The sequence below is a fragment of the Fragaria vesca genome, linkage group LG6, assembly GCF_000184155.1.
Source record: "Fragaria vesca subsp. vesca linkage group LG6, FraVesHawaii_1.0, whole genome shotgun sequence".
In the NCBI taxonomy this organism is placed as follows: domain Eukaryota; kingdom Viridiplantae; phylum Streptophyta; class Magnoliopsida; order Rosales; family Rosaceae; genus Fragaria; species Fragaria vesca.
Genome location: NC_020496.1, coordinates 35,323,113 through 35,341,299, shown reverse-complemented (window position 1 = coordinate 35,341,299; position 18,187 = coordinate 35,323,113). Strand labels below are relative to the sequence as shown.

General features: G+C 38.3%; 3 protein-coding genes and 1 pseudogene across 4 annotated transcripts; 1 reads left to right on the top strand and 3 right to left on the bottom strand.

Moving 5' to 3' along the window:
• Positions 1 to 374: 374 nt before the first annotated feature.
• On the top strand, positions 375 to 3,474 carry LOC101291559 (probable pectate lyase 12-like). The gene is made up of 4 exons (XM_004306214.1): positions 375 to 505; positions 590 to 1,053; positions 1,807 to 2,458; positions 3,264 to 3,474. Exons 1-4 carry the CDS (start codon positions 375 to 377, stop codon positions 3,472 to 3,474), a joined length of 1,458 nt encoding a protein of 485 aa, XP_004306262.1.
• Positions 3,475 to 5,358: 1,884 nt separating this feature from the next.
• Positions 5,359 to 6,264, bottom strand: LOC101291271 (transcription factor MYB48-like). The gene is made up of 3 exons (XM_004306213.1): positions 6,125 to 6,264; positions 5,899 to 6,028; positions 5,359 to 5,782 (listed from the first exon to the last, which is right to left on the bottom strand). The coding sequence occupies exons 1-3, from the start codon at positions 6,258 to 6,260 to the stop codon at positions 5,359 to 5,361; spliced, it is 690 nt and encodes a 229-aa protein (XP_004306261.1). The 5' UTR covers positions 6,261 to 6,264.
• Positions 6,265 to 7,047: 783 nt separating this feature from the next.
• Positions 7,048 to 9,230, bottom strand: LOC101301891. The gene is made up of 5 exons (XM_004304427.1): positions 9,174 to 9,230; positions 8,903 to 9,071; positions 8,714 to 8,824; positions 8,138 to 8,206; positions 7,048 to 7,309 (listed from the first exon to the last, which is right to left on the bottom strand). The coding sequence occupies exons 2-5, from the start codon at positions 9,050 to 9,052 to the stop codon at positions 7,259 to 7,261; spliced, it is 381 nt and encodes a 126-aa protein (XP_004304475.1). The 5' UTR covers positions 9,053 to 9,071; positions 9,174 to 9,230; the 3' UTR covers positions 7,048 to 7,258.
• Positions 9,231 to 9,815: 585 nt separating this feature from the next.
• Positions 9,816 to 13,841, bottom strand: LOC101301601 (annotated as a pseudogene). Its single transcript, XR_185079.1, has 2 exons — positions 12,679 to 13,841; positions 9,816 to 10,381 (listed from the first exon to the last, which is right to left on the bottom strand). The product of XR_185079.1 is annotated as a serine/threonine protein phosphatase 2A 57 kDa regulatory subunit B' alpha isoform-like (transcript).
• Positions 13,842 to 18,187: the final 4,346 nt, after the last annotated feature.

Genomic DNA, 18,187 nt, shown 5'->3' with positions numbered 1-18,187 from the left:
CTACTACTACTACTACTACTCTACTACTCTCTACTCTCTCTCTCTCTCTCTCTCTCTCTCTCTCTCTCTCTCTCTCTCTCTCTCTCTCTCTCTCTCTCTCTCTCTCTCTCTCTCTCTCTCTCTTTTCCTTTTCACCTCCATTAGTGAATCCCAAAAGTCTTATCCTTATGATTATAAAGGAAGACGAAAAAATAACCCAATTGGATCGATACAGTAATTAGGAAACAGGAGGAGTGTGAGAAGAAACAACAACCTGCTCACCATCTTCTCCACTCCTCAATCACTGAACACTAACCCCATTTTCCTCCAAAGAGGCCTAACCATTTCTAAGAGCTACCTAGCTATTACTAATCCCTCCAAACATTCCTTCAAAGATGCTAACCAGAACCTGCATTGCCCTCATCTCTCTTCTCGCTTCATTCTCTCTTGCTAAAGCAGCCTACCTCAACCTCACTCTTCCAGGCCAACATCCCAACCCAGAGGAAGTTGTTCAAGAAGTTCATAGGTACATTATTCACCTCTGTTTCTTTCAACCGTTTCTTTGTAGATCTGACATCTGAGTAATACTTTCTTTTTGATTCTCTTGCAGGAGGGTAAATGCTTCTGTAGTAAGAAGGGAAATGCTGCAAGTAACCCAGAGAGAGCAGTTCTCTTCATGCTTAACCGGGAACCCTATCGACGATTGCTGGAAATGCGACCCGGACTGGCCCAACAACCGTCAACGCTTAGCGGACTGCGCAATCGGGTTTGGTCAGTATGCTCTTGGAGGCAAAGGTGGGGAGTACTACATTGTCACTGACTCTTCCGACGATGATGCCGTGAATCCAAAGCCGGGGACTCTGAGATACGCCGTGATACAGCCGGAACCATTGTGGATTGTGTTCCCTAGCAACATGCTCATCAAGCTTAATCAGGAGCTCATCTTTAATAGCTACAAGACTGTTGATGGGAGAGGAGCTAATGTTCACATTACGGGCGGGGGATGCATTACTTTGCAGTACATAAGCAATGTCATCATCCACAATGTGCATATCCACCATTGTGTTCAGTCAGGTAAAAACAAATTTCTCAGTTTCTTATTCATGAATATGCGTTTCTATAGTTGCAAGAAAATGTGCGTGGTCCATTCATGTTCTTAGAGGGAAGAGAAGAAAATCTCAAAGGAATGTTTGCTTTTCCCTGCTTTAGTTGCTTTGATGCATTTTACCGAAGACCATGTACTCTTTTCTCACTTTAGTTTGCGAATTATATACTCTGTTTCAGGTATACTTGCAAATTTACTTGATAATTGATATACATTGGTTGTCTGTATCTAAGTTTCCTGGTAGCTTCAAGTGTTTGGTTGGCCTTATCTGATTTCGTAATAGCTTGATGTGTCTGATTTGTCTGGTCTAAGTTTTCATAGTAGCTTGATGATTCGATAAAATCTTTAAAACCTTGGATTGCTAGTGATTGCACATGTTGGCCACCCTCGACATATGTAGTTTACTAATAATTCCACACATTCTTTTATTTGGGTGGGATTCTTTTGTTCGAACAAAATCATAGTATTCTATGCAGTGTGTAGATACACGATACCATATAAATAACTGAGAGTAGACGACATTCATAATAGTAGTCTTAAATCCTAACACATAAATGACTAATATGTATTACACTGTGTACTTCCATCTCCATCTCCGTATTTGTCTTGCTTGTAAAGACACGGCAGATACCGTGTAATTTTGTAACTTACCATAATTTGGGTAAAGCATGCCACAGTAAAATTTACCGTCACTTAACATTTTACCATTTACCACTCTGCAGGGAATACAAATGTGCGGTCAAGCCCAACCCACTACGGCTACCGCACGAAGTCGGATGGCGACGGCATCTCCATCTTCGGGTCCAAAGACATATGGGTCGACCACTGCAGCCTATCACACTGCAAGGACGGTCTCATCGACGCCGTGATGGGTTCTACAGGCATCACAATCTCAAACAACTACTTCTCCAACCACAACGAGGTAATGCTCCTCGGCCACAGCGACGACTACTTGCCGGACTCCGGCATGCAGGTGACCATAGCCTTCAACCATTTCGGGGAGAATCTAGTGCAGCGCATGCCTAGGTGCAGACGCGGCTACATCCACGTAGTGAACAACGACTTCACTGCATGGGAGATGTACGCGATCGGCGGGAGTGGGAACCCTACGATAAATAGCCAGGGGAACAGGTACACTGCGCCGACGAATAGGAACGCCAAGGAGGTGACGAAGCGGGTGGACACGGGGGAGGGGCAGTGGAGAGGGTGGAACTGGCGGTCGGAGGGGGACATAATGGTAAATGGAGCCTTCTTTGTGGCGTCCGGCGCCGGTGTGGAGATCAAGTACGAGAAGGCTTACAGTGTGGAGCCTAAGTCAGCGGTGCTTATTGACCAACTAATCATGCACGCTGGTGCTCTTGGTGTTGGTGGCAGGTCTCTTTCTTTTTCTTTTTTGGCTCTCTTTCTTTTTCTTTTTTACTTTATTTTAGGGTTTCACTTTTACTTTTTTCCTAATTTAGTGGGGAATCCCTTTTCATAATTAACTAGTTCATGCCCTGATTTAAGGTGGGTTGAGTTAGAATCTAAATCCAGTTTGTTTGAGGTTGGGTTTATCTTGGGACAAACAAGGAGCATTATGTTTTTGCTTCCAACATTTCGCTCTGGCCAGTGTTATTAATACATCCTTTTGTGTTATTAACTAAAATAATATATGTTAATGGATTCAATTCATTAGGGTTTTGGGATTAGGGTTGTAGATGTAGAAGGGTGACTTAGCTAGGTAAGTTTTTAGCTGGAAGGGAAATGTTTATGGATTTGTATACAAGTGGTAGATTCACGGTGCTTTGTATACTAGTCCTTTCTAAGGATGTAACATCTTAAGAAAGCAATGAAAATGTTTTAGATAACACATAAAGCGCTTGATACTTCATAAGCACTTGTAATAGAAGGAAAACTAGACCATTCGGAGGTTTATTGTCCGAGAGTGTTACCATTAGAAGCGATTTCTTATGCAAGGCTCTTTTGTCTAATCATTTTTTTTTCTGGCTATATGGGTCTTGGAAGTATGGAACAAACAAAAGCTTCTTTGGGTTACTGCAGTGTTTAACTCTTTGTTTATTAGCTAGTGTATAAAGTCTTTGAGAATTGGGTTTAGTTCTTTTTTGAATTTAAATGGAAAGAACTGTTCAAAGGTGCTCTCAGAATGTGAATGAATTATAATGCTAATTTGAATGAGCAGGGACAACAACCTGGGGAAGTGGAACACAGGCCCGAACCAAGGCTTCGATTCAGGGCCGGATTATGAGGATGAAATGTCCGGAAGCAGCACCAACATGCCAATGCAGCCGCTTTCATCCACCTCTACTCTCTTTACCTTTTTTATCCCATTCTCGTGCTTGTTGTTTTTGTATATCATCCCTGACTTGCATTTGATCGCAATGAGAAATTAACCAATTAATGGTTTCAATTTCAACTTATTGTTAGCTTGCTGTACATTGTTGACCTGGTAGGTTATTATGGATTAAACTTTTGAGTTCATGGTTGTCTGACATATACAAATTAATCTGACATATACAGATTAATCGATCTCTGTTCTATTTTTGCACGTAGTCATACCGGTTAATATTCCACATACGAGGCTTACTGGCTCGTTTAAGCTTTTAGTTTCAGTGATTGTATAACAACGTTTTATCTCGTAATAAACTGAGACTAATGTTTGTTATAAGCAAGGCAGCTGCCATATCACCTATTCACATACCAGGTTTTATTTGGAAATACAAGACTAATGACTACTAATTAACTAACTAATCTGCTTTTTATCGGGATAAATGATGTCTTCTAGAGCATATATACATCTGATTTTTAAGCTACTATTTAAATGAAGAGTACTGCTGGTGTCTGAATATGATAAAGGGTGATGCAGTTCCTATCTAGTTCCATATCAGTTTTATTATTCAAGTTTGGACAAACTTTTGTCTACAACTATATATATGTAGTCTTTGTGCTTTAATTTGAGCATCCATACACTCAGTCCAGTCTGGGCTACTAACTTGAATACTACTGTTCAGAAAGCAGGATAGAAGGTGATGATATATTGGTGCTAGGTTTTAAAACATGAAGAACTTGGGGCATTTGTGACGTCTGCTGAAGAGTTCAGTTCATGTAGCCATAATATTGCTGGGTGGATAATATTATCTTCTGCTTTTTGCTTACGCTTGACCAACTTTTGATCATCAAGACGTACAACAAGCAGCATACTGATTGCTAGCGATCAGTTTTCTACTATATCTTCTGTCATCTGTTTACAGATAAGACTCATAAGAGTGGGAGAGATGATAGTGCCAAAGGTTTTACTTTGGCCATTGGACATTGGTAGGTCTAAGTTACATGCTTACGTATACCATGTGGTTAACTGTTTTACTCTGTATGTGACTTCTGTTACACTGCTGTAATTCCATGCTTGAATCTGTGATCTCGAATTTCTCATCCTTGAGCACGCTAGAGTGAAGAAAATTAGCTAAGTGCTCAATTTGATGTTTTAATATTCAATACAACGGTGCAGTATTTCAACTTATAACAGAGGTAAACGTATTTGATAACCACCAAAGCTCTCACTAAAAAGTTCAGAATTATAGGTTAGGAATTAGGATGTATCATATATCTCATTGGAATCAACAGAAGATGAATGGATAAATAACAAACCTGGTAACCTGATTGAAACTTAAAGAATAAGGGGAGCAATAATAAAACATTCAGAATTGATCTGTTCGCAATTAGCATGCTGCTCTTGTGATCTTTATGGTCTAGCGTAAGTAGAAATCAGAAGACTAATTGATAGGGAAATACTTTAAAATGGAAATGGCTCTTCTGCTCAGAATTGAAAGGTTCTAAATGTTTGCATTGTGACTGCTTTGTTGTTTTCGGGGTCTGCTTATGTATTACATGCACGGTCATAATATGCTTGTACACTAAGCACAGGATGAGGTGAAGTATTGTAGTATCGCTGTTTTTATTCAAAATCGAACCCTCTTTGAATCTCAGTCATATACAAATAAAAATGGTGGATGGAGAATTTGTAAACAAATTTGGGGACTACGCAGTCATTATTTCATTACCACATTTACGATGACAAAATGAAAAGGCAACAGCTTATCAGTGTGAAAGAGACAGATAATATCGACAAATATAGATTTGATTAAGAAAGTTGGGATGCACACGGATGCCATTCTGAGTTACAGTTTGAAGGATCTACTTCTTCCTAAGTGCAGGGCAGTGCATTGCATTAGTACATCCCATTAGTCTCTCCTAGGTGGATAAAATCGAAAGTAGTGGGGTTAGTTCATGTCCCAGAGGGAACTTGAACAATCCCACGCATTAGTATCATGATCTGAAGTCCATGTTATGCCACTTTGCTCACTTGATAATTCAAATATCCAATCTGATAGCCGTGTTTCATATGGAGAGCTTGGCAAGGCAAAGTCCGATAAACAGAGATCATCAGAGTAAGTTTCCCTCGCTCCCCATATATCCTCAACCGAGTCCTGATATTGATCAAACTCATATTTTTTATCAGCACTCATATCACCACCTTCTTGAAAAAAATAACCTTGTTGGGCCTTGTTCGATGTACATTGCAAGTTTCCAGCAGATGCAGCATCACCATCTTGAATTTGTGCTTTCTTCACTAAATGTGTCCTCCAGTAGTTCTTGATCTCATTATCAGTTCTTCCTGGCAACATTCTTGCAATCTTCGACCACCTGCATACAAGGTAAATAGAGTTAGAGCAACACTTGGCAAACTTAGTGCAGCCTAGTTAATCACTTGGGAAACATTGCTAATAATGTTTTAAGAAAATAATGATGTCAAAACTTACTTGTTACCCCAAAGTTCATGAAGCTGAAGGATAATTTTCTCTTCTTCTACGGTAATGTGACCATGCTTAAGATTGGGGCGGAGATAGTTCAACCACCGCAACCTACAACTCCGACCACTTCTCCTTAGACCTGCAGCATGTGAACAGCTTCTCAGTTTATTTGATGAATACAAGAATAAACATATCCTGCATATCTCCTACTTCCAATAGGAATCACCATACATACCTGATTCCTTGGCTAATGCATCCCACCTCCGATTCCCCTTAAGTCTTACATACATGGTGAGTCGTTCATCTTCCTCTTCTAGCCATGGACCTTTGCGCAGGTTTTCGCCTTCAACAGCTGCTGCTTCATAAGCCATTGTTGGAGTGACAAACCCTGAGACAGTAAACCCTTTTATATGAGAAGCAGAGTAGAGAGTTGGGAAAACTTAGAGTGATGAGAATCTCTTTGATGGCACACTAGGTGGACAACACTAGTTTGTGGGAACTCCACCTTTGGCCTACATAACTTCGTGCTTTTAGGGAAACAATTAGGTCATCTCATGAAGTTTCAGTTCATTGTACCTTCATCTCTCCTATTTGCATCACATGTTTTAGCTCTATATGCAGTGGTGGTTCTGGTATGAAAAATATTTATATTAATCCAGAGCAAATATAGCCATTTTGTCTCTGCCTATTCTGGAAAACGTTAGCAGAGCGGACGTAGTTTGACTGTATGATTATAGCAAAAATGGGAAAGGCTAGAGATAATGTTTTGGAAGGTAGTGAAGTAAGGGAAGATTTGAAAGAACTAGAATAATGGATCTTCTGTATACTTTATATTATCTGAAGAGAACTTGGTCTAGAAGCATTATGTTATTTGCATTCAGAAGGAGAACTTGGACTAGAAGCTTGTCGAGCTCGATGAACAGAGAAAAAGGTTTACTGTTTTCGACCAAAAAATAACGAAAGAAGGGTTTATTGGATGAAGAACTTCATCTGAGTTTTTATGTTTGATCCATAACCAATTGACAAGATTCAAGACTTTAAGCAGCTTATGAATTAATGTGTCCAAAGGCTTTCCAAAGTAACAAAACCAGACGGAACCTCATTTTATATAAATTTCAGTAAAAAGTATTCATGTCACATCTACACATCCGTAGAGTTCTGGGCTGGGCCCAAAACAATGTTGAAAAGAAGAGAAATCTAAAGCAAAAATACAACATAAGATATCTTCTGCTTCTGACTTAAATTCTAGGAATTTGACTAGAGCACAAGCAAGAGACAACTTAGAAGGAGATGTAATTGCATGTGAAGGTTCCTAGCCCGATTCCTGCTCATTGCAACTCTCTCCTCCTGATAACAGGAAACCAGTGTACTAGCGATCTATAAATGATTTATTCATGAGATTGACAGCATCATCCATGAACTGCATGAAAGAAATATATATCACTGTGTCAATCATTGAGGTCCTATAGAAATGTAGATTTTAAGTATTATCTACTAGAAGAGCAATGTCTTGGTTCCTGACAAAACCAAGTACTCGATGGGAAGAAAACAAATAAATTATCTCCAATAACGCATGGAAGTTACAATTTTAAGACCAATATAACAGCCGTAAAGTGTCAACTTCCCTGTTCGCTTTCAAGTAAGTGAATGTATAAAATTAATACTCCTAATCTAGAAACAAAGATCACATATTTATCAGATACAACTGAAACCTGCTTCCATTTTATATTTTTATTATAAAAACTAGCTATACTTCCAGACGGGTTGGGTTTTTAGTAGCAAGAATATGGATTACCAACTCAGAACTTCATTATGCAGCTGGGCAAAGTTCATTTTTTTAATTTAATGTGATTCAACCGAAATACTGACAAATATCTTTAAATGATAGAGGAGAACAAGTGGCATAATCTTAGCAGATCAAACAAGGTAAGCAGGCGAGGAAAACTGGCTCTATCATAGGCTGATTTCACTATGGAGAAAACCCATTTATCAATTACAATGCTCAGAAAGGTTACTTAATCTAAACCTATTTCTTCTCTTTATTACTCGAAGTTGCCATAACTTTTCATTCCTACTTTCCTATTCCATGTAACTGGGAACTGGCATCGGCAGTTTGCTTGGACAATACCAACGCAAGGACAATTATTGTTAAATTCTTCAATCTAAAGCTATCAGATTTCATTAAAAATTAAAATGGTAACCCAAACCATCCAACAAATATAAAGCTATCTGAAATATGGAGATTTACCTTTCCAATCGACTTAAGCTCACGTCCAACGGGTTGCAAAAATTGTAGGTCAACTTCAATAGGCCATACCTGCATGCCAAACATCAGCTAAAGGTTTAAAAACCGAAAACTACAACCAAGTAAAGGCAAATGGCATTTCATTCAAACTTAAAATGCTTATAACACAAGAACAATAATCAAAAGTATCCAGCATTAAAGATTCTCCCTTTTTACATTATAAAATGTGACCACTTAACTCTGTTTTCCTAAAAGTGTAACATACAACAGAAAGCAATCACAGCAAGCTTATTGGTACAAACTTTGTGGGTAATATGAGTAAAGGAAAGAAGATACAATGGTTAAAACATCAAGCAATGTCCTACACAAATGCTGCCGAAGCATAAAACCCAGCCATTTTAAACTCACACAACATAAAGCTAAGCATTTCATTCACATGAAGTTAGCATATGCCAGCTTAACCGCAGACAACCAACACAATGCTTAAGCCATTAGTGAAATAGAACATCAATGACTTCAAATTCACACGCAAACTTTAGTTAACTACAAAATGGGACCAAATCATCTTGCATGGTTTACCTTAAGACCAAGTAATTTGACGGGTGTGACTTGACCCGGAACAATGCAATCGGGTCCAGCCGCTTCCACAATGGCGTCCCTGGCCAACCCGGTTCCAACCGGATTGGGTTGCTGCAAAAGAACCCATTTTGATGAGGACCCAGATGATTAAAACCCAGTAATTACAAGTCTACAAAGAAAGAGAAGGACCTTCATGACGTAGATTGCGTAATTTGTAGTGGGGTTTTGGGGGACACGAAGAATAGGGGAATGGTGGATTCTGGGGAGGGGTCTGGCGTTTGAGGCCCTCCAAGGTGCGTCCTTTGGCAGTGAAGCCGCAGCTCCTCCTTTGCGGGACATAAGGGTCTTTTGCTTGTTCCTGAATTCAGAGAAGGAATGGGTGACTCACACGATTGATAAGAGAAACAGAGCAAGGAAGGAAGGAAGCCACAAAATGGAGGATAATGCTAGGAAACGAGACCTGAGGCCGCTCAGGGTTTTGTGTTTATCATATTATCAAAAAAGAATGTAATTGAATATGTTACGGTGACCATGAAGTAAATAGAGCCGTCATTCTGGATCTTGTGTAGTATTTGGATGGTCTCTTTATACATATGGTAAATTGGTAATAGTGGTTTAAGCCTTTAAGGTCATGTATTCTACAATACATATCGGATAAAATTATTGCTAATACAATATTAATTTGTATGGATGTCGATTGTTTTTCTATCTTTTCACAAAGATATGAAACAATATTATTTTGTATGATTATCGATTGTTTTTATATCTTTTCACACAGATTTATTGAACAAGAGAATGTCCATAATACTTTGAGTTGATAGATTCTGACAATAGTATACAAATGTTCTTGCTTTGTGCCTCTTACTTTGGCTTTTTGGAAGTTGCATAATGCCTTGCCCTTCCAAAATTCATTGGTTTTGGTCTTTTTCCTTGGAATATTTCAAATTTCAGGTGAACAACAGTCTGTCTAGAATTTATTGGAAAGGTAAGCCAAATGGCAAATGGCAAAACCAGAACTTAAACTTCATGAATTTTCCCAGTTGTGGAATTACAGAAAAAATGAAAGATTCAATACCTGACTGCAGGAGAATAAAAAAAAATGAAGGGTAATACAGAATATATTTCACAAATCATTCTTAATCTGCAGCATGTTGCTAACAAATTCCGTACAGCTTAAATTACATTATCACCGCTTCTTCTGATATCTTCAACGACTGGAATCGAGATCAAAAAATTAAAACGCAAAAAAAAATAATTAAAAAGAATACCACCAAAATGAGAGGTGGAGCAGACTTGTTATCTTCCTTCCATTCACTTTCCAGTGCCGGCAGGTACATGGAAACCCTGGTTGATCATTTAGGCTGTAATCATATCCTCTCCGGCTGCATCAGCCAGTTTTTTCCATGTCATCTCCCGCTGTTCTTCCACCTCCTTGGCCCTTGCCTCTCTCTCTGCAAGCTGCCTTTGGCACTCTTCAAACAGATCGGCATCCATTTCCAAAAACATTTTCCGAACATTGACAGTGAGCCCATGAACTGCTTGGTTCCAATGAGTTGAAATATTGTTCTCCAATGCCTCAAAAATAATCGGCAATATAACATTCCGGTTCTGAGCAATTAAACTCACAATGTGCTCATTGTTCCACAAAAAGAGTGCTCGTTCTGCAACCTGCAATGCAAACCAGACTAAGCTAAAATTTCAAGAAAATGCCATCTTCGGAGTAATATATAGTGACATACAACTTTACAAAGTTTGATTGGAAATTTCTGATTTATTAATGCTATAAACTTGAAAGGATTAGCACACAAATATAAGAATCCAACTTTAAAATTTCAAACAGTCCTCAAGTCATGTCAATGAGATTAGTTTAACAGTACCAAATATAGCTACATTTCTAAGCTGGGTAGCAGACTTATAAGCATATTATGGCACCATTGCAAAAAAATTCAAAAGTTTTCCCCATTTTAATAAATACCAATATACTTCCATATGACAGCACTAGGCAACCTGATTCGTGGCAAGATAAATACCTATAAATGCTTGAAATGAAAATGTGGAAGTACTTCAGACCAATGAAACCATTCCATTAAGCTAACCAGTGTCAAATCTCTTAAAAAATCATGCATGATCAAAAACTTAAAAGAATGGACTTCCCAAATCAGGAAAGCTATCAGTAGGAAGCTCTAGGAGATAGATGGCATCACAAATACCGTCAATCACAACAAGCATATTCTTGAATGCGTTGAAAACCACTAAACCCTAAACTGAAGTAAAATTTTCGACAAATGTGACCTGACTCACCTCCATCATTGCTCCATCCAAATTGGTATCAACCTAACACTTAACCTGTCCCCCAGCCACACAACCCACCAACAGTGCCACCACATGGCTACTTTAAATCCCACTCAAATTAGTGCTTTCTTTATAGGGAACTTTCCCCACACAGCAATCTGCCCTTCTTCTTTTTTTCCAACAGATATCATCACTCGTTACTTGTGATAAAGTGACCTAGCTCTTCTCATATATTACTTTCGATATTGTCTTCAAAATTGTGGCTTCTAGGTATCTCTAGATATTACCACTTTTTCTCAGAAGATTGCATTGACTGTAATGTTATTATAGTTTATCTGTTTCTTCAATAGAAATTTCACATGCACTAGCATTTTAAACATAAATACCAAGGACCTCTCAATAATAGCATATATACTGTATAGAAATACCATGGCAAACCCCCTCTCTCCTCCCTCTTCAAACTCCCTAAGACCTCTTTGTTTCTGTCAACCCGAAAACAGTCTTCTATCTGCTAACATTGAATTCTATCAATAAATAAATCAAATTCTTTGAAAACGATAAAACTATATTTCAGTAAAAAGAACTTGTTCTTAAACATCTAAGATCACTAATCTATTGGCAGTTTAGATCATTTATATGTCTACATTTTCTTAATAAGATTGACAGCTGAAAACTAACAATAACATTCCCAGCCAATATAAAAGAAATATCCATAGCTGCACAAAATATGACAATATAAAGGCAAATTGTTCCCCTCATGGAGAAAGATGCAAGGTAAAACACCTGTTCCCTCCCCCATGTAATAGAACAGCAGCATAACACAAGAATAAGTGAATCTATCAGAATAGGAAAAAATGACCAACAACAAACCCTCCACTAAATAGAGAAAGGGGGGAGTAAGAAAATTGAAATTGTAGTTACCAACAACAACCCTCTAGTAAATAGAGAAAGTGGACAAGAATAAGTGAATCTATCAGAATAGGAAAAAATGACCAACAACAAACCCTCTAGTACCTTTCAAAAAAAAACCTCCTCTACTAAATAGAGAAAAGGGGGAGTGAGAAAATTGAAATTGTAGTTACCAACAACAAATCCTCTAGTAAATAGAGATAGAGGGGAATGAGAAAATTGAAATAGTAGTTAACAACTTCTAGTAAGCAGCTTTTCCGAAATGCATAGTGAGTTGCAACAAAATAATCACCATGCACAAACATTTCATATCAATGAGAAAGCTAGATCAAAGGAACAAGATCCTCAGACTATGTAAATACCGAATTACAGGAAAGAACCAACATCCTAACTACAAGCAATTTAATTGATTGCAGAAGCACAGGGATGAACCTAGACAGCTAGATGAATGAAAGCTATAGATTATGTGGTTTAACAGAGGTATTATCAGACATGACAGAATCTTTGACAAACAGATCAACATATTGATACCATGAAATCACAAGTACAAATGAGCGCGGAACAAGGTAACAATGTTCGCAAGGCAAAGAATTTAACCAAGCAGAAGCAGAATACTATCAATAAGTTATATTCGCAAAACAGTGAGATATCATTGACAACCATGTCCATAAAATCAACAAGTTATAGAATTTAGTAGTATATAACTAACAAGGCTCCAAAAACTAAAAGAAGTGACCCAATAAGATGGATAAATATTTGCAAACCTGAAAATGAGAGCTGTTGAGGCAGCGGGCAATCTGCCTGAAGAGAGGAACCATGCATCGTTGAAATTCTGCAGCTTGTGTTGCTTCCAGAACTTCTTCAAGTTCTCCAAGGAAAAGAACTTCCTTCTGGCAGTTGGTCACTGGCCAGTACTTCAACAATCCCCGTATAACAGTATCCGCCAGCTTGTAATCCTTTTCAACAAATTGAGTTATGCAGTAGGACAGCTGCTGGTGATACACTGCAATCGGCTTAGGCTTATGCAGCGGAATAAGTGCTCGGACAAGAAACAGCTTATGCTCCTCTTTCATCGGAAGTGCAAACCCATTAATTATACTCCCAAGAATCTCTAACAGCTCAGCAATCCCACTGTGCCTCTCTGTCTCATAGATAAACCGATAGAATATATTATTGATAGCCTTCCTTATAAAGGGGCGGTGCACCATAAACTTCCCATATATACGGTGAAGAATGTTCTTCAAATACTCCCGCTCACGCGGATCCTCCGAATCAAACAAATCCAGCAGCTTCAACACAAACGAGTGATCAATATATCGCTTGGCCACCTTGGTATCAGTATCAGAGGACACAATGTATCTAAGCAGCAGCTCATAAACCAACTGCAAATGCGGCCAGGACGGCTCCAAATACAGCTCCTCCTCCTCAGGATCCACATTCTCCTGGCCAGTATTCTCATGACAAGCCGGGGGCAAGCACCGGAATATATTAACCGAAACCATCTTTATCATTTCCTCCTGACAAGTCTCGGTGATCTTCCCCGAACCAGACTGAATAAAATCAACCAACTCCAACAGCGTCTGCCGCTTAATCTCCTTCTCCCTCGGCGCCTTGAGCGTATCCGAAAAATCGAAATGAAAACAGCACACCTGCAATTTCCTGAGGAACAATGTTTGCCGGTCCGAAACAGGGACGTCCCTAAACAAAGGGAGAGGCTCGATGGTTCCGGAAGGGGGCAGGACGGGATTGGGCCCGCCGGAGTTGGGGCCGGAGGCGGTGGGGCCGGCACGGGAAGCATGGTTCACGACCACATTAGCCGAAACGGCCCCGGAATTGCGGGCCCCGGGGGGCCGTAGGCGAAGGAGGAAGGATCATGAGAATCAGACTTTGGGGTCTTTTTATTTCCCTTGATGATTTTCTTGAACATAGTTTTGGTTTTTTCTTCCTAACCCTAGGATTTGGGATCAAATGTGAATAGAGAAATGAAGCTGAAATTGATGAAATGGATGAATCCGGCATGCATGGAACAGCGCGCGGGTTCGATTCATATTAGGGGAGGATTCGATTGGGGAGTGATTATTTTTTTTTTGGGTTTGATTTTTTGGTTGTGATCAGAGTGAATTGAAGAAGGGAAGAGAGGTAATACCGTGTTGGAGGAGAGTCCGTGGCGGTGGTGGTGGTGGATCGGAATGGAGAGTCATCTGAGGCGGATCGCCGGAATGCCGGCGACTTGATTGCGGTGGTGGTGGTGGTTCCGGCGATCAACCCAACGAGAGAGAGAGAGAGAGAGAGAGAGAGAGAGTGGTGTGTGTGTGAGGAGAGTGGGAGATAATTAAAACGAAAAGAAAAAAAGAAATTGAAAAAAGTTTAAATGAAAAAAAAAGACACAGAGACACACTGACACTTGTTTATTTTTAAGGAATAATAATATAAATCCGATCATCTTTTTTTCTTCTTTTTTAATTTTGAAAAATTAAGTTTTTTTTTTTTTTTAAATGTTAAAAAATTAAAGGGCCACGTAAAGGGAGAGAGGAAAAAAAATGAGGGAATTAAATTTACCATGTTTTTGGTTTCCTGGGAGAGAACCTGGGAAGTTGGATTTGGATCGCTTTATAGATTTGTTAGTGGAGCCCAGTGATGAGGATAAAGTAGTGAGGGTACAAATATAGTAAGCTTTCTATTTTAAAGTAATTTTTCATTTTCTATTTTTTGCTATTTTTAGCCAAGTAGCATTTGCTATTATGTACTTGCATTTTATGTGGATTTTGTGATTTAGTGATATTTAGCAAATGAAGGAAGGGGAAAGAGAGGGATTGTGGAAGAGTTTTTGGTTTGATTCTCTAACACTAACTCACTAACTCATGATTGAACCGTTTTAATGGATAATATTGTGGTTTATTAAGTGTTTTATCTACTAATTAAACTAACAGATGTAAGTTTAATCACTAAGAGAGCCTTAATGATTTTTGCCTAGTTGTTGTGTGCCTTAGATTCGGACCTCAAAACTCGAATAGATAATGTTATAGTTTATTAAATGTGTGTGTTTATATATATATATATATATATATATATTATTTTTTTTTTTTGTATTAATAAATTTTGAGATGATATCAAACTATGGAGGACATCACATGTACACAATTTTCCTATGTCAAACCCTGTGCCATCAAATGAGAATTTAACGCCTGACCATCGACTTAATTGACATGGATTAACACTATTAAATTAATTTTTTTTTTAACTAAAAGAAAATTAGCTTCTCACAGAAACTCGATCTCAGCCGAAGGCAAGAGTCAAGTGTCGAATCCCCGCCATTGTGTTTGCTCAACCGCCATCGGAAAACAGCCTCAAGCCAACCGGCAGATCTATCTCCAAAAAGCACTAGCTGATTGTGGAAAGGAAGCAAATTTTGGCTCACTCTCAAGTCTCTAGTCTGTTGAGCTCTTGTATTTCTACTCATTTAATCGTTCAAGATCTCAAGTATGGGTTGTCAATTTTGTTTTGAATCCGGCTCGTCAAGGCTATTGGAAAATTGTGACTTAGGTTAGAGTCATTTGAAATCGCACATCATAAATGTGAATAATCATCATTGGGTTACAAGAAATGGTAACACACACTAATGCAGAGGCCTTTGTATTCATAGACATTCCTCATCGGGCGGTTAAAGTGAGGGGAGTATTGATATTATTGGACCGTGGATGTGTGACCCATTTGCCACTTCCTCATAACAATTGGTATTAAAGCCCAAGTCACGCTTGAGACTTGGTATCCCATACGATCAAGTTAAAATTTGGTGAACATCTTTGAACTAGGATCACAAGATTTGGAATTGGATACCTTTAGTCGAGATGGAGCTCTTGGTACTTGGATCGTGAGACATTTGAAGATGGCTCGAATCACGTCAAGGTGGAGATTCTTGTAAAAATGTGGCTTAGACTAGACTATTAGAGTCATCTGAAATCCTACTTCATAAACGTAATTAGTCATCCTTGGGTTACAAGAAATAGTAGCACACACATTAATGTCGAGGTCTTTGTATTAAATCCACATACCCGATCTTCTTCGAATAACTAAAATAGGTGAAGTATCGACATTTTCTGTGTGTGGGGATGCGTTGCCATTTTCCATCGTCTTTATTATAATAAATTGTGATATTTGTCACTGATTTCAAATTTGGGACTGTGAATGTGATTGTGACAGACAAACAGATTGGGAAGATGATACTGAATTCAGTGTTTGTTTAAGCTGATGAGGACTCCGAATGAATGTGCATGTCGAAGTCGGCCAAGTTTGACAGAAGAAGAAGTTATTGGAGTTGCTCTAAGAATTGTATATAATATGTGAACGAGTCCAGTACAGTTTACACTACACTGGCAATGACCTCTACGTTGTAGCTAGTGTATATATTGAAGGCATGCAATGCATGACTTGGACTTCAAATGTATGCTAGTTGCTCAGTCAAGGGTGATTGATTGCCCGCAGTTTGAATGTTTCGTTTGATAGGAGAAGATGGATATTGGACATGATAAATTTATGACATCAAAATAAAACCTGTTACAGTATTGTTATGTTATAATTAGGAGTTTTAGTTAGTTAAGTGGACCATTTAGATATGAATTTTGATAATTTAGTAATAGCAGATAAGGTTGGGAAGGACATAAAGATCCAATATTCTCTGATATGTGGCACAATGGTGTTAAAGACTTAAAGACGTCGTAGAAAATTAAAGCTTCTCTTCTGCCATCACCATCTCATTGGTCTCATATGATTTATTTATTGATAAGTGATAACTAGAATAGAATAGAATAGAACGGGCTGTTCTAGTTACAACCTAGATAGGTGTCCTGTTATCATTTGTGGACTTGTGAAGTTGCCAAAATTCCAACTTGATAATTGTTTTCTATATATTCGTGGTTTTAATTTAGTCTGTGTTTGTAGAGGTTTATCTCAAATACCAACACGGAGGATGATAATAATCAGTAGCAGTTTAGAGGATCACTTTTTTTGAAGAATTTGCTGATAATCTCATTGTGCACATTCTCGCATCTAGCTTTGGTAGAATTTGTTAAACAACGACAAACATGGGTTCATGGTCTTATTATTGTATCGATTATATACAAACTTAACTACTCGTAAGGTGTTGAATTTTAATTATAAAATGTCTCGGTATAATTGGGTATGATCAACTCACTAACTTATATTCTATTTATGATGTGGGACATCTCCTATTCAACAGAGTTTAGTTATTGACTGTCATCTTTGACAAAAAAAAGTTTGAACTTGACGGTAGATGACATAGCTAGCGTTCTTTGTGTTTTTGCCTCTCTAACAAAGATCGAGTTGATATCAGATTTGTCGAAGTAACTCTATGCAAAATATCCACTATTGTTTAGTGTGGCGTCTCCTTATACCCAACTATACCCAACTTTGTAATATGTGTTCTTTTTTAGTTGATGACTCTTTCTCTCGACGAGTTATTATTAGTAAAATGTGAGGAAAAAGTTTAGGGTGGCTTTATAAATAACAAAATGTTGAAAGTAGAGTGATTTATTTGAAATTTTCTTTTATTATATTATCCTATCTTTCAATAAAATTATTAGAATTAAATTCAGTTTACCCCCCAAATATTTGGCGTCAAAATCAGTTCAGTTTTGCAACTTTTTTTTAAATCAGTTCGCTCCTTCAACTTTCATAAACACATCAGTTAGGTCCAATTTTTGAATTCCTCTCCAAATATAACGTCACCAAAACTGTTGAAACTTACAAGATGACCCATAATTCAGCTTTATCCGTTTTCAATAGGGCTGGGCACAAATCCCGTAAATCCTGGTCCCGTCCCGATCCCGGCGGGATTTGAAACTAAAAACACCGGTCCCGTCCCGTCCCGTCCCATTAGAGAAACAATGGGACGGGACGCGGGATTGAAATTTTGAGTCCCGTCAGGCCCGTCCCGTCCCGTCTAACTTTTAAAATTCATAACTAATTATAGAAAAATTATTTTTGAGAGATCCCAACTCTCAAATGATCTTTAAGATGTCATCTATAACTTTCATGAAGACACTAAACTCATATAACGAACCAATTTGTACAGTTTTCGAAAAGAAGCCAACTGGTTCAAATCTCAGAATTTACTGATATAGACCCTAAAATTTAAGAAACCATAACTTAATCTAGAAAAATAGTTTTCACGTGATTCAAATTCTGGAATGAACCTTAAGATGTCTACTACAAATCTTATGAAGACACCAAGATGAAATTTCAAATGCAACGGTA

What these genes read in the sequence shown, in the direction of transcription:
- LOC101291559 (XM_004306214.1), top strand. Translation starts at nt 375, where the DNA reads ATGCTAACCAGAACCTGCATTGCCCTCATCTCTCTTCTCGCTTCATTC. An exon ending in CCACCATTGTGTTCAGTCAG is followed by an intron (nt 1,054 to 1,806) that starts GTAAAAACAAAT and finishes ACCACTCTGCAG; the next exon opens with GGAATACAAATGTGCGGTCA. An exon ending in GCTCTTGGTGTTGGTGGCAG is followed by an intron (nt 2,459 to 3,263) that starts GTCTCTTTCTTT and finishes TTGAATGAGCAG; the next exon opens with GGACAACAACCTGGGGAAGT.
- LOC101291271 (XM_004306213.1), bottom strand. Translation starts at nt 6,260, where the DNA reads ATGGCTTATGAAGCAGCAGCTGTTGAAGGCGAAAACCTGCGCAAAGGT. An exon ending in TGCATTAGCCAAGGAATCAG is followed by an intron (nt 6,029 to 6,124) that starts GTATGTATGGTG and finishes CACATGCTGCAG; the next exon opens with GTCTAAGGAGAAGTGGTCGG. An exon ending in CATGAACTTTGGGGTAACAA is followed by an intron (nt 5,783 to 5,898) that starts GTAAGTTTTGAC and finishes CCTTGTATGCAG; the next exon opens with GTGGTCGAAGATTGCAAGAA.
- LOC101301891 (XM_004304427.1), bottom strand. Translation starts at nt 9,052, where the DNA reads ATGTCCCGCAAAGGAGGAGCTGCGGCTTCACTGCCAAAGGACGCACCT. An exon ending in TCAAATTACTTGGTCTTAAG is followed by an intron (nt 8,207 to 8,713) that starts GTAAACCATGCA and finishes TTTGGCATGCAG; the next exon opens with GTATGGCCTATTGAAGTTGA. An exon ending in AGCTTAAGTCGATTGGAAAG is followed by an intron (nt 7,310 to 8,137) that starts GTAAATCTCCAT and finishes TCTTTCATGCAG; the next exon opens with TTCATGGATGATGCTGTCAA.